Source organism: Crinia signifera, chromosome 4 (assembly GCF_055691185.1).
Source record: "Crinia signifera chromosome 4, ASM5569118v1, whole genome shotgun sequence".
NCBI classification, from domain to species: Eukaryota; Metazoa; Chordata; class Amphibia; order Anura; family Myobatrachidae; genus Crinia; species Crinia signifera.
Window position 1 is genome coordinate 15,704,887 of NC_139220.1, and position 25,581 is coordinate 15,730,467.

Below are 25,581 nucleotides of genomic sequence, written 5' to 3' on the forward strand. Positions count from 1 at the left end.
TAGGTACACCTGTCTGTGTACACACCTGTATCTACCTGTACCTGCCTGTGTATGTATTCTACCTGTGTCCCTATGTAGGTACACCTGTCTGTATATACACCTGTAGCTGTCAGCCCTTTCTGTGTATACACCTGTATCTACCTGTACACGTCTGTGTCTCTGTGTAGGTACACGTCTGTGTCTGTATCTACCTGTAGCTGTCTGTGTCTCTGTGTAGGTACACGTCTGTGTATACACCTGTATCTACCTGTAGCTGTCTGTCCTGCCTGTGTATGTACACCTGTATGTATGTGTTCTACCTGTATCCCTATGTAGGTACACCTGTCTGTGTATACACATGTAGCTGTCAGCCCTGTCTGTGTATACACCTGTATCTACCTGTAGCTGTCTGTGTCTCTGTGTAGGTACACGTCTGTGTCTGTGTCTACCTGTAGCTGTCTGTGTCTCTGTGTAGGTACACGTCTGTGTATACACCTGCATCTACCTGTAGCTGTCTGTCCTGCCTGTGTATGTACACCTGTATGTATGTGTTCTACCTGTATCCCTATGTAGGTACACCTGTCTGTGTATATACACCTGTAGCTGTCAGCCCTGTCTGTGTATACACCTGTATCTACATGATCCTGTCTGTGTATACACCTGTACCTGCGTGTGCCCCTGTGTAGATATATTTAGCTCGCCCCTCTGCCCCCCTCTCACAGTGGAGAAGGGAACTGTGTAGTGTAGAGAAGACGAGAGGAGAGCTCTGACGTCAGGGCCGTCGCGGGAGCGCGCTCACTGCACCTGAGCAAGGGGAGGAGCCAGCCAGCGAGGGTTCCCCTTGTCTGACGTCAACCGCACCGTTCGGGTCACGCCCCGCATACCCGCGATTGGCCGAGCTTGAGGCGAGAGCGCGCTGCTGCCCGCTCGTACATCCCTCCCTCCCCTCCCACCATCCCTCTGTCCCTGCAGCCGTGCTGACAGGGGGCGGGGAGAGCTGTCCCGGACGCGCGCTCCCCCCCCGCCTCCCGCCCGCGCTCCCGAGGGCTCCGGATCACTTTAAGATGGCGGCGCTAAGCGGGGGATCGGCCGAGGGGCCCTTACTGCTCAACGGGGACCTGGAGTCCGAGGCTGGGAGCCTGAGCGGAGCCGGGGAGATGTCAGCGGCTGGGGGTTACCCGGAGGAGGTGAGGTGGCAAGGGAGAGCACCCCAAACCCAGCGGGGTCCTCTGTCAGTGAGATGCTGCTGTGTCTGCCCAGGACCATGGTCCTGTGTTATTGTCATTATCGTGCCATGTCGTGACATATCATTGCGTGTGCGTGTTTCTGACTAGCAGCATGCCTTGCCGTTATTATTTTTATACTATATATGTCATGTCATGATAGGGGGCTGAATGTTATTGTCTGTCTGTCGTGACATATGTCATTTTTCCCTGCCCATCATGATAGTTTTGGTAGTATATATGTTGCTAATAAAGAATCAGTGCTTACATTGTTGTGTGTATGACAGGCCATTATTATGACAGGCCATTATTGGGTTGCTGTATGTTTTAATTGCCTGTCTGTCGTGACATAAGGCTTTGTCTCTGCATGTCATGACCATTTTGTGAGTGTATCTGTTGTTACTGAGAACTTACTACATTATTATGTGTATGACAGGTCATTCATTATAGGGGGCTGTATGTCATGCCTGTCATGACTGAAGTCTTGTTCTCTGTATGTCATGACAGTATTAGGAATCTATATGTTCTTACACAAAATAATGTAATAGTGCATTTTCTGTGTGTCAAGCCATTATAGGGTGATGCATGTTATGTCTGTCTACCTGTCATGACATAAGTCATCATCTTCTGTGCTTTCTATGACATTGTTTATATTTTATTCTGACAGAGTATATATCGTGACATTACTGTGACTGTGTATAATATTATTGTTATTAGTCAATCATGATGGCATTCTTGTGTCACATGGCGTGAATACTATTTTAGGTATAATACAGTGTGACATATTGAGGCTTATTCAGAGCTGATTGCTGTTGCGCGACTAGCAATCTGAAAGATTATCGTAGGACTGCGCATGCTTGCGCATCGTAGCACAAGGCCAAATGGCAAAACAAATTAGCAGATGGATCCAATCGCAATCCCCTTCCAATTTGACTCACAGGAAGCCGCCGTTCTTGTGGTGTCAGGAAAAATGCAGGTATGTCTGTGACTTCAGCTCCGGCCTCGATCAGCCCGATTCTGTAAGCTGTATTACTGTCTGCAAAGGTGGGATCGCGGGGGTCTGTACCAGAGAGCTGATGCTACATGTGTTTCGCTGGAGTCCTTTTTTTTTTTTTTTTTTTAGGTTCCCGCAGCAACGCGGCGCCTTGTCAGTGTGGTAGACATGGCACAGTACCTGTTTGGTTGGAGTAAATATCCGTTATTCGTTAGTGCTCTCGTTCCATAGTCTCCTGTGCAGATAGTAAATAGTGGCCGCTGTCCTTCATGTTGTACAACCAGTCTCTTTGGACAAGTTGGGCTTACGCAATCCTTGGGGCCTAATAATAATAATAATAATAATAATAATAATAATAATAATAATAATAATAATAATAATAATAATAATGTTGAACTGTTTAGTAGCCCGGAGTGACCAGTCTGAAATGTGTTAAGCTAATGTAAATCCATACTGATCGGTTGCTCTGGGTAACCACGATCTGTTCTCCAGAACATTGATCTCTTTGGTCGCCATTGGATTATTTCAAATCCTTATTTCTACACCTCCTCGTCTTCTAGGTATTCTTGTTCTGCTCCGCCATTAACAGCTGTTTTTGGTCTTATATTTTTGTTTTGTTATCGCCTTACAGAATTGCGCATTTTCTTGTTGGTCGCACAGCTATTTTTATGTTCACGTACATACACAGGCTGTGTATACTGTCTCTTGCAGGTGGTATATGGTCTGCGAGCTTCAATGCAACACAGATGCATGTGATTATTGCAGTTTGAATTGATCAGCCTTTTGCAATGTATTCATGTATGCATGCTTCGTGTAAGGCAGTGCCGGACTGATCATGGGAATGAGGTCATCCTTGAGCTGGGTGCACACTAGGGATGGACATCGATTTTTGTTTTGATGGTAGTGCTTTTAGCATTCGATGGTGGCATTCTGCTGTTTGCTGCCATCGAATGGTGAGTCGATGGTCCCGCCCCTTCAGCAAGCCATGCTGCAGTGCATGTGCAAGAAGGCTTTTTTTAACGCATGCACAAATCATCAGGGCTGTGGAGTCGGTAGATAAATGTTCCGACTCCTCGTACTTCTGATGCCAACTCCTCGACTCCGACTCCTCTGTATTAATATGCGAATGTATTTGATACATTCCTTGAAGGAAAGAAAGGCAACATACATATTATTACTACAGAAACTAGAGGCTGGGAAGCCAACAGTCTAAAGCAAAGGACAAACACAATGAAAACAAAGTTTTATTAATTTTTTAATTAATTAAATGGCTGGATAGTAGCAGTAGGCATAAACATCAGGAACAGGAACTTTACCAGTTCAAAGATAAAAACCACATTTATTTGGTTGTTTTGGGAACAAAAACAATAGGAAAGGTTCAGAAGTGTGGCGCATGAGTTCCGCATGCTTTGTGACGACAACAAAAATCAACGAGCCACAATCTCCGCTGGTTTGCTCTGCTCGTCACCGTTCAATTCATGGACATAAGGAACGATTTCTTTACCGAATCGTTACTGGCGACGAAAAATGGTGCCTGTACATCAATATGAACCAGCGTAAGGAATGGCTTAGCCAAGGTAAACAAACGACCCCGCGCATGAAACAAGATCTTCATCCGCGTAAAAAGATGTTGTGCGTATGGTGGGAGAGCTCGGTTGAATGAATTTTTCGAGTCTACATCAGGTGATTTCTACCAACGAGGTATTGAAAACCTTATTGAACGTTGGAAATAAGTTGTAAACTACAAGGGAGAATACATTTATAAGTATTGGTGCTCCGAATTGTGCGTTGCGTGCCATATAGTGAAGCACGTGAAAAGCATGCTTTTTCACGGTCACTTAACGTGTTCATTTTGCGGTTACGTGAGGCACTGCATGCATTGGTCTTTATTCTTACAGTAGAGAAGTCATTAATCATCATTTTCGGAGTTGGTGCATTGTTTGCCGACTCCGACTCCAGGTACTCAAAATTGCCTCCGACTCCACAGCCCTGCAAATCATCATCATAATTTTTTTTCTGTTGGTGCCATGGTCAGTTACCATCACATCAAAAGAGTCGATGACAGAAGCCAACCCATCATTTAATGGTGGGCTTCCGATGTCCGTCCTTAGTACACACTGGGGGATACATCAATAACGACGATATCGATAACAATATAGTGTGCATAACGTCCAGTGTTCAACATCGATAACAATGGGCGGTTTTCAATGCAGGGATCGCCGTTTAACCCCCGTGCTGGCCACTCACCCTATTCTATGTTCCGGGGGAGTCCTTGCTATCAGAGGACAGCAAGGATTCCCCCAAACAGAGAGGCTTGTGGCTAATGCAGGGAGCCCGCTGCATTTAGCTGCGAACCTCGCTGTTTTAGTGGTCGCACACGCTGGTTTCCCTGTCGCCACAAAATCCTAGCAAGGGGGAAACGGCGTGTGCAGGGGGTCAGTTGAATACTGACCTTGCGAGCTGTGACAGTCAGCTGTCACAGCGCGCAAAAATCATTGAATACACCCCAATGTGTGCGGGCGTTGGTCGTTAAATACTTTTTGTCAGCGACAGCATGTACAGAACTGGAGGCTAGTGACCTCACTGACCAGTACCGGGAGCGATTTTGGTCAGTGTATATGCGCTATATCGTCCTCCCGCGGCACCGCCGATATAGTTATATTCCCGGCCGCAGGAATCGCTTCAGTGTGTACCCACACACAGAAAATATAAGTTACTGGGCCGGATGCACTAAGGTTCAAAAAGTGATAAACAATCAGCTCCTACCTGCCATGACTGTTTCAAAAAAATGTCAGGCAGGAGCTGGTTGGTTGGTCATGACTTTCTGAAGCTTCGTGCATCTGGCCGCCTCCTAACTAATGGAACAAATTTTCTTGGCCGTAGAATAAACGCCTAAATCTGATTTTAATAAGAGCGCGGACCTCCGTACACAGGGTGGGAAAGCTATTGTGCCCAGTTACCAGTAGCCTAGCGCAGGTGATCGGTTCTGTAAGATCTCCTCTGGCTCTCAGGAGTATTGTCCTACTACCAGCTGACAGTCCTCCCATAGTTCCTGCAGTGACAGACTAAACTTATGGGCTATCTCCCCTTACCTGTCACACGGGAGCAATTAAGCTATGAAGACTCAGCGTACAGCATTTTCTGAGGATAATCACCCCTGTGGCACCAGGTGTGCTCCCCCTTGGCCGTTACCTGCACTGGAGTGATTAAGCGTTGACAATTTTTATTTTATTTTTCCCTTAAGAAGCAAGACCCTCAGTAGGGTGTTACCTGTATACATCTCCCCTATTGTCAGCACTCAGTCTGCATTAAATAACTCTGGGTCACCAGTCGTCATTCCGGCTAACTATATTCCTGTAACAAATGATCTAATGAAACTAAGGAAAGCGCAACGGAATTTGCACGGAACACACAATGGGTGAAATGTAATAGGATGAGAGAATCAGAAGGTGAGAGATTTGGGAAGAAATCTCCAGGTGTGTTTTTTTATCTATTTATTTTTATTTTATTTTTTTAAGCGGCAATCATTTACACAGCAAAACCAGTTTGATTTTATCTCTTCATATCCAGGAGGTGATAAATAAGTAGAATCTGGTTGTAATAGGCAACATTTCATCTTCACTAGAACTCCCATCTTAAGGTGCTATTGCCGTGTATGATGCGATTCGCGCTCCTGCGGGCGTCCCATCGCACAGTTCAAAATGTGCTGCACATACTTTTTGAACTGGGTCCTGATCGCATCGCGTGCAAATCGCATGCGATGCGATATAGCCCACAAACGCATGCGATAATTGCAGAGTGTATGGGCACCTTTAGTAAATAGATGGATCCTATGTGTCCATTTTCTGGAGGACTCTTCTACATTTTGAGCAGGCTTACTTCGCCCCTCCGTGCATCCATTGATTGTGTTATTTCAACTTTTAAAAAACTTTTTATTTATTTTTTTTGCTCTATTACTATATAATGAGCTGTATACAGAGTTTTTTTTTTTTTTTGTCTACTGTAGTATCAATTTACGTCCGTTTTAGGCATTGTGGCATTTCATGCAGGTTCCCTAAGAGGGCAATGTGTTCTTCAGCAGTACCCTTCATTGCCACTAAAATGTGTGTTTTTATTTTTCTGTGTTTATTTATTTTTTTGATCTTCATCCTATAGGCGCAGCCTATTAATATGTGTCATTTAGGAGCGTGTATCTACCGTATTGATGCACAAAGCATCCCTCCTGTAGAACTGGGGTATGGGTCATTGGGTCGACCACAGGAAGGTCAATGTGGGCTTAGGTCGACACCTGGAAAGGTTGACATGGGCTTAGGTCGATAGGGTCATTAGGTCGACATTGGTTTTTCATGATTTTGTCCCGAATGTCGACATAGACGCCATATCGGTGCACCGCGTCCCCCTTGCTTTGGGAACGGGGCCACATTACGCTTGGCACAATATTCTATTCTCCCCCCACGCCCTAGTGCAGGGGTGTCAAACTAATGGCCCTCCAGCTGTTGTGGAACTACACGTCCCAGCATGCCCTGCCACAGTTTTATATAAAATCTATGGCAAGGCATGCTGGGATGTGTAGTTCCTCAACAGCTGAAGGGCCATGAGTGTGACACCACTGCCCTAGTGGATGTAGGGCATGAAATACCGAGTGTCGGCACAGAAAAAGTGAAAAGCCCATGTCGACCGTTAGTGGTTGACCCAATGTCTACCTTAGGTATGTCGACCTGACCGTATAACTGAATAGACCCTAAAATGTCCTGACGGCTCTGATAGCCCCGCAATTGACTTGTATGAATGGACCAGTACAGTACGAGCCCAATGAACAGTCCTTGTTTCAGCACAGCCTGCAGCCCTCGTAAGCATTTACCGTTTATTCGGTACATGAAGTATACTCCCCAACCTATTCAGTACATGACACTGGAGTCTTATGTGAACGCTCATTGAGGTATAATAATAATAATAATAATAATAATAATAATAATAATAATAATAATAATAATAATAATAATAATAATAATATATCCTCCTTTTATGCATCATTTACACGGTGACACAAGGGTCCTGCAGCGACTAACTGTGACTTCCAGTGCAAGGACATGCAGGAAATGTGTATAAACATTGCAGCAGCTTGCAGGGAGACTTTGAGGACCTGCTTGAAAATCTGTGAAAAAGAGAGGACAGGGGGTGGGGGATATAGTTTAAATCCTGACCATCTCGTCAGACAGCATGTTCCTGGATGTGGCTGCTGAATGGTATCATTTGTTAAGGAGCTTAGGCAGTTGAAGGGAAAATCATATTGTGTAATGTGTACCCAGTTTATCAGTGCAGGGTGTAATCTACCCGTGGGTCAGCACATTTGGTTAAATCAAATGATCTAAGGTACTTATTAAGGGTGTGATTCTGATTCCTATGAGAACCATTCGATTAGCATACAAGTCCGATGGAGGAGGACACTGCGCTTCTGGAGAACGGGTTGGAACCAAATCCTGGTAATGGATGAGAGCAGATGACCGTTGACCATTTGCTTTGAATTGCTGGAAAACTGCCCAAAACGGTCATTCAGATATTACCAGGTGTCTGTTCCAACCAGCCCAATCTGACAATCGATCTGTAGATGTATGGCCACCTTTAGTCCTTGTCTGCTTCTGGCAGTATTACTGACCTCACAGACCAGGGACGGAACCTGACTCCGATGACCAATGGTCACGCAGGGTGATCTGATTAATGTGTTTAGAGACCCAACAGGAGATCACTGAAGCGGACAGCAGGTGGCTGTTTACACCAGACGCCCCCTGCTGCATTAGCATGTAGCTGTACGGTTTTCCACCGCTGCTTCCTGCCCCTGTGCAACTCTGAATCAGGCACAAATTGAGTCATGCGGACAAGTACGGATATACTAAAAACCCGGACCATTCGGGTGCCATGAGGATAGAGTTTGAAATCCTATATTTGTCAGAAGATTTAATGTTGTGGCTTTACAAAAAACCTATTATTTAAGAATGAAACCCAGCAGACAGGTGTGACTCACCCCTGTTTATGTACAGCCCCACTTTATGCCTGTCTGTAGGAAATGGACGTACCTGCGTGAGGCACCTGGCAGCAGTCTGCATCAAATTCTAACAGGGGTCTTATTGTGGTATATGCTTTATACTCGTTCAGTACAGAGGTATGAGGCATCTGGAGTCCACCTCTCACATCACTTTCACACTGCAGTCCGTCTTCCACCCATGCCTGACCCGGGATACTGAACATTTGTTAAGGTCGGCTGTCAGGTCTACGGTCAGACTGCTGGATTGTCCTGGGTCTTCATCATTCAGGCTTGGGTGTTTAGCCGTCACCCTCTCCATGTGCTCCTGAACCTGCCAATACACTCCTTTTAGGCGTGACCTGGTTAATGCTTTTCACACCACAGCCTACACTGGCTAAACCATGGTTCCATCCGGGTAGCAGACCCAGGAAGCTTAACCCGGTTGACCATTGCAGACTGAGCCTGGAACTGAGTCACACCGGCCTTTCCCCAGCAATAACTTGGGTTCACCGATCGGCGTGAACGGGGTATTAGTTTTAGCATTTCCTAATAGCAAAACTGTGGCTAGACATGATGGGACTTTTAGTTTCACCAGTGGCGTAACTATTAAATTTGCACCCTCCCCCCCCCCCCCCCCCCCCCCCCAGTAGGGTTAAAAAAAATTGCGAATTCTAGGAACCTTGCACATGTTCCCTCTTTCCAAAAAACCTGCCAAATTTGGTTTACAGTGCTCCTGCTAGCCCTATGGTTCTTGGCACAGAATGCTTAGATGCACTTTTGCCAGGCGGCACAGTCTGCCCTTATTTCTGGCAATGATCGCTATAAAGGAACATTTTGAACGAATGTTACACTTGACAATAAATTCTGTTCTGTATAAGATTGCGTGTCCTGGTCTTCTGGGCTGGAAATATATGGGAGAAGATGACCATCAAAAATTTACTACCAAACGCTGGAAAACAGACAAAAATGTATTGTATTAAATTGATTTAACCAATTTGTCTGAATGAGTATTGTCTGTTTTCCAGCATTTGGAGCAAATTTTGGATTGTCATTTTCTCCCATATATTTCCAGGCTTTTTTTTTCCCAACCAGACAGATTGGACAGATAAATCTGTGTGTGTATGGCCAGCTTTACTGTCTGCGGGGTGGGACTGTGGGGGGGTACCTGTGGCAGAGGTTAGAGTACCCCTATTTGAGCAACTAACATCTGAGGCCTTTGATCTAGAGTCAGAATAGCGGGAGGTTACCAGCGGTGAGTCCCGGGCAGTACATAATTCCATTGGAGGAACATTTACTGTACAACCCTGAAGGTCCAGTGAGCGATGTCCTTGTTAAAAAAATAAAAAATATATATATATATATTTATTTAGACTTTTTTTTTTTTTTTTTTACAAATTATCAAACTTTTTTGGAGTAATGAAGTGTGTCTGGTTCTGTGGAAAATATTTAATGAAGAGATGTGTCCGATTGCGTGGAATATATTTAACCTTCCAGTATTTAAAAGGGTTTGTATTTAAAAGGGTTTTTTCCCTTTTAAGCTTCATACAAAAAATTTTTTTTTTTTTCTTTCTTTCTCTATCTTTTTGGTGTTTGAATCACTACTTCCATTTTTTTTTTTTAACTCCATTTCATTTTACATTTTCCAATACATACAAAAAGTGTACGGATTATATTCTCAATGCATAATATCTTGATTAGGTACATTTTCGTTTTGTCTTTACATTTAGTTTTTCCGTCTAGTGAGTTCCGCTATTCCCACTTAACCAACTGTGTTATTATTATCTTTTACCTAAATTTCCGTCTAATATTTACTTACTCTCCTCTAACGTTCTTCATAAAACCCTGGGTTTCTATATCAACTTACTCAACTCTTACGGCGTGTCTTCCACGCTAAGTATATTTTATGCTTGTATCTTTTCCATTTACTAATGTTCCCATCTTTTTTATTATTTTCTCTGATCTTTTTCCACCGTGTTATTAGCTATCGGCTTCGTGTTGACATATCCAAAAGGAAAAAGTTTTAAAATAGAAATAAAATATAGCTTTATATAATTTAATTTCACTTATCCTTTTCCCTCTGTCCCTGGGAAGCCCAGAACTCACTTCACTACTTCAAATGCGTACCGTTCCGTGTTTATAATAAAGCGCACATCAAGAGTGTCCGTCCCCCCCCCACCACCCACCCATGTTAGGGTAACTTTCCTCACTATTTTTACTATAAGGGTATCTATACTGTATGGACTTTGATCCGCTGCTGTTTACTTGTTTACTTATTTGCACTATCTGGGACTACCTGATTCGCAATGTATATAAGATTGTGTCCTTCAATAAGATAGCGTGAATTATATACCTTTATTAAAGCTAAACATCTGACACAGCGCTGCAGTTTTTCATCTATCTGTTTATAGTTCTGTCTTTTTTTTGGTAGTTGTGGTTAACACTATCATTGGTGAAGTAGGACCAGCAGCAGTGTCTTTGTGTGTGCGTGAGGACTTTTTTACTTATTTGTATAAAACAAGCAAAGTGACTTGCTGTACAGATGCATTGCAGAGCATGTACTGTCTACAGACCCAGCAGCGGGACAGCCGGACCCTGGTGCTGGTGTTGGCCGCGGGGAGATGATTGACATGTGAGAGAAGAGCTTACAGTCTTATGGGGGAGAGTACAAGGATTCTGTACCTTACACCTGCCTCCCATTGGCCACCTCTTTTGTCCATTATCTGGGAGGCGGAACTTTTTTCCTTTTTAAGTCTTTGTAATCCCATTGGTTCCCATCTCTCCCCTTTTTTTATGGATCAGGTGACTAGGGGCAGGTGTATTAAGCCTGGTGAAGTGATAACATGGCTGGTGATTATAGTACCAGCCAAATTAGCTCTTAACTGTCAAATAAGTCTGAAAAATTACAATTAGGAGCTGATACGCTGGTGTGTTATCACAGCCACTTTATCACTTCTCCAGGCTAAATATATCTGCCTTAGATGCATTATTAAGGGTCCCTTTTGGCTTCTGGATCACGCACCCACTCTTCAACTGGGTATATACTCCAATTCTCCAGGGATCCAACTCCAAATCAGACTTCGCAGGGATGAATTGGGCAATCTGGAAGCGTAAGCACTGCTACGGTATGTTGCTCTGATGATTGGCAGTTGGGTCTTCTGATTTCCAGTAGGTTTAAAAATCATTTCACAAAACCAGACTACTGGCATTGGATGAACCCAGGGATCTTGTGAGTGCACACTCTACCAGCTTCTGCCTGTCCGGCCAATGAGAGATTGTGTCATCACCTACACTGCACCATCTTTATACAGGAACTAGCAGTGCGGGTAGGGATCATGGGGTCGACACCAAAAGGATGACACTGACAAACGGTCAACACATGAAATGGTCAACATGATTATTTTTTTTCACCTGAGACCATTGACCTAAAAAAGTGTAGTGCAATCCACTACCACCGTGATTGGCACATGTGACCGTTCCCAATCGGAGTCCGCATGGATGGTGAGAAAAAAAAAGAAGAAGAAATCTTGAAAAACTTTTTGTCAATGTCGACTTATTGACTGTCAGTCCATCATCTGGATCCCAACAGTGCTCCGGTTGCATTCATCTTCTCTTATTGCAATGTGGTTCCTGATAGAAACATAGAATGTGACAGCAGATAAGAACCACTTGGCCCATCTAGTCTGCCCCTTTTTTAAACATGTTACCTTAAACCATGTTTGATCCTTATTTTTTTTGTAAGGATATCAATATGCCTATCCCAAGCATGTTTAAATTGTACTACTGTATTTGCGTCTACCACCTCTGATGGGAGGCTATTTCACTTATCTACTACTCTTTCTGTGAAGTAATTCTTCCTCACATTTCCCCTGAATCTTCCTCCCTCTAGTGTCAGTGCATGTCCTCGTGTTCTGCTGCTCCTCTTCCTGTGACTAATGTCTCCCACCTGAATCTTCCTCCCCCTAGTGTCAGTGCATGTCCTCGTGTTCTGCTGCTCCTCTTCCTGTGAAGAATGTCTCCCACCTGTACCTTGTTAAAACCCTTGATATATTTGAAAGTTTCTATCATGTCCCCCCTTTCCCTTCTCTGCTCTAAAGTATACATATTAAGATCTTTTAGTCTTTTCTGGTACGTTTTGTGATGTAGGCCATGCACCATTTTAGTTGCCCTTCTTTGTACAGTCTCCAATGTATCTATATCCTTCTGGAGATATGGCCTCCAGAACTGAACACAATACTCTAGGTGAGGTCGTACCAATGACCTATACAGTGGCATTATTACTTCTTTCTTTCTACTGCTGATACCTCTCCCTATGCAACCAAGCATCTGACTTGCCTTCTTCATTGCTTTGTTACATTGATGACCTGCTTTTAAGTCCCCTGAAATAGTGACACCTAGATCCCTCTCTTCCTCAGTAGTTTCCATTATAGTGCCATTTATACTGCCACCGACTCTGATGGAGTCGTGGCACAGTGGAGTCCAGCTTGGGGTGTGGATATTGGTGGTGGGCATTGGACATAGGTTCCCAAGCTCCGCCATTACAGTCCAGGTTTTCGGGCTAGATATACTTAATTAGTAACTCAGTTTGGTTTTAACCATTTGGACTAGAGCAGTGGTTCTCAAACTCGGTCTTCAGGACCCCACACAGTTCACATTTTCCAGATCACCCGGCAGGTGCATTCATTACTCATTGACACATTTTAAAAGATCCACAGGTGGAGCTAATGATTTCACTAGTGAATCTGTGAGGACACCTGCAAAACATGCACTGTGTATGGTCCCGAGGACCGAGTTTGAGAACCTGTGGACTAAAGCACGGATATCCTCACTACCTGGCCTGCATTGGGGTAGTTTGGACGCATCTGGCATAGCATGTAGGTGAAGCTGTATAGGGCAGTACAGGTACGGCCCTTGGTGGTGTCTAATCTGAAGTGCACAGAATTTACTATCTCACCACACGTAGAACCCTTCTCTGTGCTCCTATGTTACGGCTTCTCCATGCACTTGTGTGACGTCTTACACTTTTCCTGGAATCCTTGAAACCCGACGTTATTTGGAAATGCTTCTCCTGTGCTGTATGATTCGTTTTTATTAACCGCTGCAAACTCCCTCTAAAAAACAAACCATAATAGAAAAAAAATCAGGCGAAAATTTGAATTTCTGTGTATGTGGCTCCCAATTGTAATCTTGAATATTACAAATTTTTAGATTAAGAAATATCTCTCAGAGAACGCAATGGTTGAATAGTTATTTAATTCATTTTTAATAATATTTTTATCTGAACATAGATAAAATCATCACAATTTCTAAAAGACAAAAATAAAATAAACCAATTACATATACACTTTAAAGAGGGTTAATGTCCAGTAGTTGGGTCATCCAAAAAAACCAACCAAGGAGGCTTTTTTTCACTGGTAAATCAGGGCTAACTCACAAATCGCCGGCACCAAGGTGGTGACAATGATAAAACTGCTGACACCCGTGTTGATGTTAAAGGACTCCGAAGGGATGTGGTCACAGTCGGGTCGGCTCGGGGGTGTCACCCGGATGGATAGATGGAACAGCCACCCGGGGAACCACCACGTTCCTCTTCCGATGAGCAGTCCCGAGTGCACACGGGTGGCAGATGGTAACACGGCGGGTCGCCCGCAGCTGTAATTTACCGGGCACTCACGCTTGTTTGGAGTGCAGCGGCAGATGATTTGCCGGTATCAATATGGCGCTGAGGACTTCGCTGTCAAACAGGCGTCTTCTCAATGGGTCTCCCAATCGGTTAACCGCGGGTGCAGGACTGGTGTGTGAGTGATGCCAATATATTTCTGGGGGTGATAAATCAAACGTATCTCATTAGCTTGCTCCGGTGGAAAAAGAGTGTGGATTATTGTCCAGTAACCTAAGGACTAGACAGTCATTTCTCTTATTTTTTTTCCCTCTAATTACCCAAGATCACTTATCGCGAGTTATTGCCTCACCCAGGGGGCCATCCAATTAGCCCGGATTATGGTGGCGCTTGCCGCGACTTATCAGGAATTTTGCTACGGCAGGGGAAAACACACAGGTTACTTGTGTGTTCTGGACATTTTTATTTCCTCCCCCCCCCCCCCCCCCCAAATAGCAAGTCAGTCTCCCCGACATGTTGCTTAAAATGTTTATATTTATTTCTTCACTAATAACTAAAGATCTATCTCTCCCTACACAACCAATCACACTACCAGGTTTTTTTTGGAGTGTGTTGGAAAACTGGAGACACCTTGTGGAAATCTGTCCAAAAAAACAAGAATGCCATACAAACTGGATACGGTCACTAGGTCGACCTACGATATAGGTCGACCTAGTTAAGGCAATGGGAAGGTCCACATGAGTTTTTAAATATTTATTTGCGCCGACAGGCGGTATACATAGTTACATAGTAGGTAAGGCTGAAAAAAGACTTGCGTCCATCTAGTTCAACCTGGTATAGATATCCATTGCTGATTTGGTAGGTTCTGGTATTTTACAGACAGATTATATTTCTTATTTGTACCCATGGATGTTTTTCTCCAGTAAATGTTTGTCCAACTTTGCCTTGAACGCATTTAATGAGCCAGCCGTTACCACCTCTCTGGGAAGAGAGTTCCAGAGTTTGATTGTCGGACCGTAAAGAAATTCTTTCTACTAGCTGAATAAAATCTTTTTTCTTCTAATCTATACTCATGCCCTCGCGTCCTAGATTCCTTTCTAGTAGAAAAGAGGGTGCGTGACAGTTCCTTATATTGGCCCTTGATATACTTGTACATGTTGAGCATGTCCCCCCTTAAACGTCTCTTCTCTAGTGTAAATAGTCCCAGCTTGCTTAATTTCTCCTCGTAGCTTAAATTCTCCATTCCCCTAATAAGCTTTGTTGCTCGCCTTTGGACTTTTTCTAATTCTATGATGTCCTTTTTATAGTGCGGGGCCCAGAACTGTACTCCGTACTCGAGGTGAGGTCTCACCAGTGCTTTATATAGTGGCATAATTACCCTTGAGTCCCTAGTTTCCATTCCCCTCTTAATACATGCCAGAATTTTGTTGGCCTTTTTTGTAGCTACATTACAATGGGCACTACGTATTTCATGCCCTACTGTCCAGTATGGCGCGGTGGGAGAATAAGTGGTACTCTTTACCTAGAACGGCGCCCGTCGCGGGCATCGCGGGTACATTTATGTATGGCCGCGACGCGACCGACGCGATGCCCGCGATTTCCCATTGAAACCAATGTTAAACATGAAAATCGTGTCGGTCGCGTCGCGGCCGGCCATAAATGTACCCGCGATGCCCGCGACGCGATGCTCCCGATTTCCCATAGGAATCAATGTTAAAAGGCGCGATGGACCCGATTTTACTGTTAAATGCCTCAATCCACCCGATTTGGCCATAGGAATCAATGTTAAATGGGCCACAGAGCCCATTAACCCTTAAATGTCCCCCCAAATTTTTAACGCCACCCCACGATCCACGCCAACCCGAAGCGTGGCGAGCGCAGCGAGCCCGCGAGGGGCGGCGGTACGCGTCCTCCGACCTTTTCATGCCCTAATATCCACTAGGGCGTGGTGTGAGAATATAATAGTGTGGCGAGCGCAGCGAGGGGACGCGGATACCTTCACAGTTATGCGCGTCCCCTCGCGGGCTTCACAGGTGTCCGTGGCGAGGCGGACACCTGTGAAGCCTGCGAGGGGACGCGTCTACCTGTGAAGGTATCCGCGTCCCCTCGCGGGGCTCGCTGCGCTCGCCACGCTTCGGGCTCGGTGGCTCGCTGCGCTCGCCACACTATTATATTCTCACACCACGCCCTAGTGGATAGTAGGGCATGAAAAGGTCGGAGGACGCGTACCGCCGCCCCTCGCGGGCTCGCTGCGCTCGCTGTGGGGTGGCGTTAAAAATTTGGGGGGACATTTAAGGGTTAATTTGGCCTTTTTGGGCCCCAAATCGGGTCCATTGAGGCATTTAACAGTAAAATCGCAGTCAATCTGCCGTTTTAACATTGTTCCCTATGGGAAATCGCGGTCATCCCGATTTACCCGCGATGACCGCGATTTTTACCCACGACGACCGCTATTTCAATCGCTGGCGCCGTTCTAGGTAAAGAGTACCGAATAAGTGTGCCGAGCAGAGCTAGGCACCGTGAGCGAAGCATAACGAGTGAACGCGGTACACTTTGCCGGTGCTGCTTATCTGATAGATGGGCGACTCTGGTATCCTTTTGTGTTAATGTAGTGCCTGTGTGTGTGTGTGTTGGACCTCCCGGTATCTCCAGTTCGGTAGAGGGCTAGTGTGTCTGACTAGCCCTGTTGGCCACACAGAAGCCCATCCGTGTTACACACTTGCCTCCTCTTAGCCTACAGATGTGGGAATAGTTTGTTTCACGTGACTCTGTGAAACGTGCACTCAGCAGTAAGTCACAGGTTGTGCGTGGTGCAATAATGATGTGTTACCAGGTTGTATCCATGTTACACCCACTGGGATGATTTGGCACCAGGGGATTAGGCTGGGCTTACAGCTACAAACTGCTAGAGCCCTTTTCTCCAATTAAGAGGCAATGGATGTTGTATTTTCGGTTTTATGCTCATTTAACGAGGGCTCAGTGTCAGAACGGATTATCGAATGTGCAACTTGCAGCGGCGGCACAGAATTACAATGGGGACGATTCGATTAAACACGCTGTAAGTTTGCACGAGGTCTGGGTGACATTCAGGGCACACATCACCTGTATATAGCGCCCTTCCCGGTATTACTTCACCTGAATTCCCCCTTTTTTTTTTTTTTTTTTTTTTTTTAATTTCCGCCTTTGTGGGTCTGTTCCACATGTATGTGAAATTTACTAAGATGAGATCTATATTTCACATGGGATGTTGCTACGGGCAACCAATCAGAATCGACTTATTTAGCACCTTCTCTAGAAGATAATCGAGTCTGGTTGCGCATCGGATTGGATGGAAAACGCATACAATGTGACACTTTAAAGACGATGTATCGTCCCAAAAGGTCGGAATTGTAGGAAATTGTGAAAAATTGTTGTAGTGTATTGGGGGGGGGGGAACAGACAATCAATCAATCAATTTAATTCATAACTTTTGCTTTTCTATTGTAATTTTGGATAGTCACTAGGTCGACCACTGGTTGAGAAGACTTTAGGTCGACACCTGAAATAGGTTGACAGTCAAAAGGTAGATATGAGTCTTTGACTTTTTTTTATGAGCTGACTCGTGCCGACACGTGGTATGTCATGCCCTACCGTCCACTATGGCATGATGGCAGAATAGTGTGCCCAGCACAGCGATACACTTAGATGGTATCCATGTCGACATTTTGGGACAAAAAAAATGTGAAACTCATTTTGACCTTTTGACTGTCAACCTTCCAACTGTCGCCCTTGGCCATGTCCACCTCCAGTGGTCAACGCTATACTTACCCTGATTTTTATGGACCGGATAGGCTTGCATATAATGCTGCTAATGTCGTCGTACTGTAGCTGCTGTAGAGAGCTACTGGGTGGCTCCGCCTGTTCTCCTGCACAGCTCTCACTGGCTGCTCGTCAGGACTTGGCTAGTCCACTACTACTGGAGGAAGCGGTTCCTGATCTGGGCCAGAGGTGGCTCCCCTGAGCCTCAGAGAAGACAGAGGGGAATATGCGGTTGAAGCGAAGGAATAAAACTTGACAACCAGCAAAAGAATTTGGTCATTGACTATTACTAGTAACACGCAGGGTGAAATTAAATAGGATGAGAGATTCAGAACGTGAGCGATTTTTGGTAAGAAATCTCCTCCCAGTTGTTTTTTTTTTTTTTTAAAGCGGCAATCATTTACCCTACAAAATCAAACTGGTTTTGCAGTGTAAATGATTGCTGGTTTAAAAAAACCTGGAGATTTCTTAGCCAATCTGTCACTTTCTGAATTTCTCGTCCTATTAAATTGTACCCTATATGCCCCTTTTGGACAGAATTACCCGGCTTCCGCCTGGCTGGGACACACCACGGATTGAAACCAGGGCTACCCTTTCTTACATAGGGATGACCCAGGTTATTTGGGGTCGTCACACAGACCTGGGTCTTTCAGCCACCCGGGTCTTCCTGCCTTCAGTAGGCACCTGGAGATGATGTAATCTCCAAGCGCTACCGGTGAAATGATTAGCTCCACCCGTGATCTTTTAAAACGTGTCGGTGACTAATGCGTGCACCTGCAGGGTGACCTGGAAACCGTGCACCGTTGGGGGTACTTGAAACCTGAGATTGAGAACCCCTGGTCTAACCTCTCTGGGGCAGATTCTCGTGCATGGTCACTTGGGGCGTCTTATGTGCAAACTGATGTGACACGGAATTCCTATGAAATACTTGGCTGGTTTGTGTTGAGCGAGTGCCCGTCTGGTCACAAGAACCTCCACAATGATTCTTCTATTCTGACGAATGGATAAATTACGACCATTAATACGGAAAGTCTTTCATAGACTACCAAACAGTAACGCTGATCTACGTAGTCAGCAGTTCCCGCTATTTTTAGATCATGCCTCCAATTCATGACCATAATCCTGTAATTGTATGTTTGTTTTTGCCGGTCATGGCTCCCGGGTCTGATAGGAAACAGAGCTTTGGGGGTTGATCATGGACCAATCATTTTTAATCCTTTTTAAAATGTTAAATATAGACAGAAGCTTGTGTATGAATACGCCCAGATATTCTATTCTAGGACTTGTCATGTGGTTCTCCCCATTGCCCTGGATGGCGTGTGGAATCTCCTACTAGCTGGGCAATAAAAGAACCGTTCCGATCTCCTATATAGACCTTTATCCTATATGTACTGCTCACATGCGCCAAAGTGAGGAGTCCCAGTGTCCCATCTCCCGCGACTTCATTCCCCTTCGTTGTTAAAAGAAAAGCACCTGGTCTCCATTATTCTGTGTTCTGCGGAACAATTATAATCCAGTTATAGCTTTCAGAGCATTTTCTACCTTGTGACTGCCTCTGAGTTTGTGCATGTGTGGGAGAAGAAGAGGTAGTTTCACTCGCTGTCAACAGATGGCAATGTTTCGGATGCACACAATCCGACGCTAGACAGCTATATAGTTGCTAAATAGGAAACCTTTTAAAGAATTTGACATCTCCATTGAAGAGAGAAGCCGTTAGAACTCTAGGGAAGTGTAGTGGTAACTGTGACCATTGCACCGCTGGCTGGGGACTCGCAGGGTGCACTGCAGTGATGGCCCTGGGAATATCTTACACCCCTCTCTGTCCATCTGTGCCCCTCAGCCAACCAGATGGAACCCAGAGATGCACACTGCTGTTCTGGTGCTGGACACCTCTCACTATGTTAATCAGCGGGTACTGCTCCGTACACATGGTGCAATCCTGACTAGCTTTCATTTTGATTTTGACCATGTAGTGGTTTTACCAGTAGATGAGCGGCTTCGCATAGCGCTGCGCTATGCAACGCCGTCCAACCCCCTCCGTCGGCGCCGGGCAGGGGGAAAGCGGCTCAGTGTGTATGCACTGAGCGGCTTTCCCCGCAGCGATGATTGGCATAGTCGCCCAGCGTGTATGGACCTTAACTCTCTCTGCATATGTTACATCTGCCCTACCTGCAGTGCCCATAGTTTTGCCCATTTTGAGAACAAATTTGTACTGCGATTAGCTCTGGATAAGGGCCATTGAATGATTTTCTGCCGCATTTGATCCCGATTCGAAATTGAATAGAAAAATAGATTGTATAGTACAGATCTGTACTATGTAGGCAAAATCGAATCAGGCTTGAATAGAAATGGAATCGCACCATGTACACGGGACTGTGTTTTGTTTTTTTTTGTTTTTTTTTTTAACTTAAAAACCTTTTGCTGTTTACAATACAAAAAAACCTGTACAAACTGCATACCTGTATAGACGTTCCTGGCAGGAGACCAGAGTATGTAGGTCAAAATGTATATCTGCCGGCTGGAACCAGATTTGTGGGAGGAAAATTATTGTGTGGTTTTATTTATATATACCACATCAATGTTTTAACGGAAGAAATAATCCTTTCTTATTCTAGTAACACTGTGAAACATTGGTATCTATTAGAAACCTTGGTCGGCCCATATGTTACTGCTTTCTAGCATTAAAAGCCCAGAGGTAAAACCCAACGAAATACCGCAGCAGCACGGTTGGCATATTAGCTAGCATTACTGCATCGCAGCATTGAGGACTTGAATTTGCTTCCCATATCTGGAGTTTTTATGTTTTCCCCCTTTGTTTGTTTGAGTGGGATTCCTCCCACAATCCAAAAACATGGTTGTTTGTGAATTGGAATCTGACAAAAAAAAATGTTACGCACTAGGCGCGATGCAGTTGCTGCACGGGGGTTACACTGCGGATAGCCCCAGACCTTAGTTACTGTGGATTTCTGCTCACCACCTCAAGAGTGCAAGCAGTAATACACATTACCCCTTGAGTGATGGGTTTTTCTGGGGCAAGTTTGTCCTGCCCCAGAAGAACCCACCACAGAACATGGGGGCAACCCCTCCCCTGTCGTCTACCCCTCCCCACCTGTTCTCACTGCCATCCAGTGCCGACTTCCCGCCCAGGATCGCCGGGGGTTCCCCTGTGGCTACCCCTGCTGCTAATCACAGCAGTGACCAGGCGGCTGGCTCGGGGAGACTCGGGTGCCCAAACTCCTCCCGAGCAGGGTCCTGCCGCCAGCAGCACTGAGCCCCGGCGGTGGGGGAGTCGGCACTGGCCGGAGCCCGGAGGTGACAATGGGGGGGGGGGGCATACCCCTAGTGGTGGTGCGCCAGTGCTGCACAGCTGGAGGCACCACTGGCGCACACCTACCAATCAGTGGCATTCCTGGAAAATACCTGCACAGGTAGCGCAGCTCAGCCCGAGAAATTTCCGGGCACTTGAATGCTAATTAAATTTCCCCCATAGATTGTTATCTCTGCTAATCCAGGGACTGATACGAATGATTGACTGAATATTGTCTGTAAAGCGCTACAGAGTATGTGTGCGCTTTATAAAGAACTATAACCTATTCAATTGTCTTAATTTTTGTTCGTGGAGTTCCCCTTTTAAGTATCCTCTGGTTCCATATGAATAATAGAAAACACGCCTATAAGGCAGCTGACGGAGCCTCTTCAGGCGACAGGAGCGCCGTCATGTAAGATTGATCTGTTTAGCGTTTCGTGTGGTTATTAAGAGAGAGAAAAGCAAACCCTAAACAGCAATGAGACGTCGCACATCTGCCGCTGATCCTGCAACTGAACGGATGGTTACAAATGAGAAGGTGCTTAATGCACCATAATCTGCTATCAAACTCCCACCACCTCAGGGGACCATCCAGAGGAGAATCCTTTCATCCGGAATGGCAAGCTGGAATTTTATTTACTTGTTGCAGTAAATATTTTCTTCAGCGTTATACGCGCCCTTAACGGGCAGGTGCCATAAATGGGCTCGTTCCACATCACACACCACCTCGTTGGGTCTCGGGGACTGGTTCAACGAAGATGTCCAGGCCTGTTTTATGGTCTCGCTATGCAATGGGACTGTGGTCTGCTGGGATGGTGGCACAGGAGTCGGGCGCGAGCAGGTTCGAGGGAAATAAAATGGAAGTTATTAAACCAGTCCCATTCTGCGTGCCATGCACCAATGTGTTCTGAATACGTGAACGGTTAAATGCAGGCTGGCCATTGGGTGCTACTCTATTTCCCCGGAAAGTTGAATGTCACAGAAGCCACTAGCTTTGGTGGAGCACATGATCTACTTGTATCTACGTTACACCAACTGCGCAGCTGATTATAGAAGGTGCATATAATTCTGGTGTGGTCAGCCTGGCGCAGGTCGGTCATTCTAAAAAGAAGCCTAAAATTAACGTCCCTCTCTGTACTCTGCTCAAACTTGAACCTTTTTTTTTGCATAGAAGCAGCTTTCTTTGTGTCTACCAATGATTCCGCAGTCTGCCAATAAGTCTTTCCTTGGAATTCTACAGAACTGTAATAGTCTATCTGGTTGGTATAAACCTGCTGAAGTAAGATTGCAGCGATCCGAAGCCCTCGCCGTTCCATTAGGAGTGTCCTGTCACCTGTTCTTTATTGGGATGGAGAAGACTGGAGGAGTATTACACCAGCCTCAATCCGCCACACACTGCTCCCTACAACAATGCTAATGCGGCAATTCTATGTCCTTCAGGAGGTTGCGCTAATTCATTTCTGCTGCTGTGTTTGTAAAATAACAGGAGCTGATTGGCTAAGCGCCATTTATCATATTCATATCTCATGAATATGAAGACCATCACCCATGGCATTGTCATAGAGACACCGCAATACCTGCGTCCCGCTCCCTGCCGTATTGCTTAGGAATGCAAGGGATAGCTTTTTGAGCAAACTAACTCAACTTAATCTGATTGGCCTGGGCGTGACTCCTCCTCCTCCTCCAGGTCATTTTGGCACAGCTCCCTCTGGGGAAGAGTATCTGCCTGATTTTATTCCATTGTAAACCAATTCAGCATAAAAACAAGGCAGCAGAGGTGCTGATTGGACCGTTCTGGGGTCGTGGGGGGGGGGGATCACTTGGAGTAGAACTTTCAGGTGGGTCCTAGAAGCCTCTATAACTAGATGACCGATAACAATCGTCCTGCTCACATGTCGTATTTTTTCTTTTTCAGATCTGGAATATCAAGCAGATGATTAAGTTAACACAAGAGCACATTGAAGCCCTCCTAGACAAATTTGGAGGCGAGCACAACCCCCCATCAATATATGTAGAGGTATTTTTATTATTATTGTTTAAACTCATTGCAATGTGTGTATATAACCCTTCAATCTCCACAATGAGGCCCTGATTCAAGTTCAATCGGAAAGGAGCAAATTCGGCCCCGTTCTGATGTTTGCGGCTCTGCGCGAGCGCTTATTTGTGCAGAACCCGACATCGAGCGGTTTTGGCGAATTAAACACTCACCGGGCTGTTCATTACAGGGAGGGAGGGCTGGCGGCAGTGATGGTGCTGGACTACGGGAACGCCCAGCCTTTTATAGGCGTCGCCATGTAAACCGTGGGCATTCCCATGGGTATGCGGGAGGGCCAATGCCTGCTGGGGCAACCATCCAATGATTTCTCCTGCTAGCGGGGGCATGCGAGAGGGATGTGTTCTCGTTACACATGCCTTCGCATGGTGCCGGACGGCGGCGCAGGCGCTCCGTAAACTGCGATGTTCGCAGCCTGAATCAGGCCCTTAGTTTTGCTAGTTTACAGTTCACGCTGCCTGCACCGCTCCTAGCAGTGACACTACAAGTATCGCCTGTCCTTAGTTTGTAGCTATGTCCCTTTTTTTTATTTTTTTATTTAAAATAAATCGTTCCCTTTTATAAATGTAGGTGCAGTCAGCAAGTCTGGCTTTGCCACGCGTTTGATTAGGAAACGTTATTTCACCTCCCTTTTGTGTTTACCCTACAACCGATCCAAAGCGCTGTCATCGGTCCAGCATTTAAATTTTCCTCCGGGCTCTCCCTGTGTGTTGTGTAAACTGAAGCAGACACTCTTCATAAACAGTGTGACGAGCTCTCCAAACATGCTGCGTTGTCTCCCCGGACAGCTCATTCCTCTGCCCCCGTCTGTTTCACTGTAGCTGTCCACCTCCTCCTCCTTGTCGATTGGCTTCTAGCACAAACCACCAGGATACTTGCAGCGTTTTTGCAAAAATGGTTTTTGTTTCCAGCAGAAGAGGGGCGATGCTGCTAAATAATGGACTTGTCCCGCCTGTCCAATTGCCTGAGTTACTCTTCTCTCGGAAGTTGCAACCTCCATCTTAGCACAGCCGGCATGGGGAGTGCAGTCTAGTTCAGGTCGGTTTACAGTAACGTATTACAGCAATCGGTGTGTGTGCGGCAAATCACAAAGCTGACACATTACAGCGGCTGAGGGGAAATCCCACGGATAGATTTTTGGCTCACTGCAATTGTGAGAGAGGTGTAGTAAAGGAAGGGCCGTTCTCGCGCCGTCAGACAAGTCTGCTTTATTACTTATGCTGGGTTATACCGGGCGCGCTGAAATCGTGGCCTGCATAGGCTTAATTTAGAAAAGCCCGCCTCCTTTATTCATGTAACCGCGTTGGACAAAAATAAGCATACGTCCCTGGCTACCCAGAAACTGGAGCCGGTCGGCAGCGTCTAGATCTACGGTAACGTTGCATGTAAGCATCCGAATAGAGGGAACGTGATCAACGGTCACAAGATTGACAAGTTTTTTTCATGGTTGTTTTTCATGTTTTTTTTTTTTTTTTTTTTGCTTTAGACAGACATGGTTCATACTGTACCATCCAAGTGGGCACAGAGTTCTATTCTAATAGTGTGCTTAGTGTAGCGTGGCTCCGTGCGTAGCAAGTATGCGAGGGGACGCTGTACGCTTATTTGGTGTCCATGTCAACAGGCACCAAAAAAAAAAGTGAAAAACTTGTGTCAACCTAGTAACGGTTGATCGCGCTTGCGTCTGACTTACGTTACGGTTCATCTAGACCAGGGGTGGGCAATAAGCTGTTGATGAACTACACATCCCAGCATGCCTTGCCTTAGTTTTGCTATTTGGCCATGCTGAAACTGATTCAAAGCATGCTGGGATGTGTAGTTCATCAACCGCTTATTGCCCACCCTTGATCTAAACGCTGTCGACTATCTTCAGGCGTCTATCTAGATGCGTTCGACCATGTGACTGTCAATCTAGTTGGCCATTGATCTGCTATACCAGAAACACCCATTTATGGTTACGATGCTGACCCTTTCAAGGTCCACAAATAGGGCCACATGGGCGCTACATCCTAAACTCTGTCCACGTGGAATCTAGTGCATGTTTTCCAGGTATCCTTAGGATTAATTGGTACTTTTTGTAGATTTGACTGTGTTAAATGAATTGTTTATACACCACCTAGTGTTTTAGGGTCTTGTCCTACTGTATGGTGGCATTACCTCTGTGTTCTTCCTCCCCCCCACAGGCTTATGAGGAGTACACCAGTAAGCTGGATGCCCTCCAGCAGAGGGAGCAGCAGTTACTAGAGTCCATGGGGAATGGATCCGAATCTTCTTCCCTATCCTCAGAAATGACTCTATCATCGGTCCCCTCTTCTCTGTCTCTAGCGCCTACGTCCTTGTCCGTCCTACAGAACCCCTCTGATCTCTCCCGAATCAACCCCAAATCTCCCCAGAAACCTATTGTTAGAGTCTTCCTACCTAACAAACAGCGCACAGTGGTGAGTACTCCTAAGCAACCAGTGGAAGACCGTGCTGGTGGGTGAGGGCCATGTTGTTGTTATTAACATTATTATTCCCAAAGTGTCGGCAAAGGCTTTCAGTAGTTGTATGCCAATGAGCTGACCGCAAGACCGGGGTTACAGAATATTCTC

The 25,581-nt window shown here is 45.6% G+C and overlaps 1 protein-coding gene across 4 annotated transcripts in view; it reads left to right on the forward strand.

Moving 5' to 3' along the window:
- Window positions 1-896: 896 nt before the first annotated feature.
- The window catches only part of BRAF (B-Raf proto-oncogene, serine/threonine kinase), a 46,058-nt gene continuing 21,373 nt past the window's right edge, over window positions 897-25,581 (forward strand). For 2 of the 4 annotated variants that reach the window (XM_083181208.1, XM_083181207.1), the window contains exons 1-3: window positions 897-1,166; window positions 22,856-22,957; window positions 25,174-25,428. In XM_083181208.1, coding sequence (XP_083037334.1) covers window positions 1,044-1,166; window positions 22,856-22,957; window positions 25,174-25,428 — 480 coding nt within the window. In that variant the 5' untranslated portion in view covers window positions 897-1,043. The remainder of the gene's footprint in view (window positions 1,167-22,855; window positions 22,958-25,173; window positions 25,429-25,581) is intronic. The other 2 variants (XM_083181206.1, XM_083181205.1) reach the window with 1 other exon arrangement.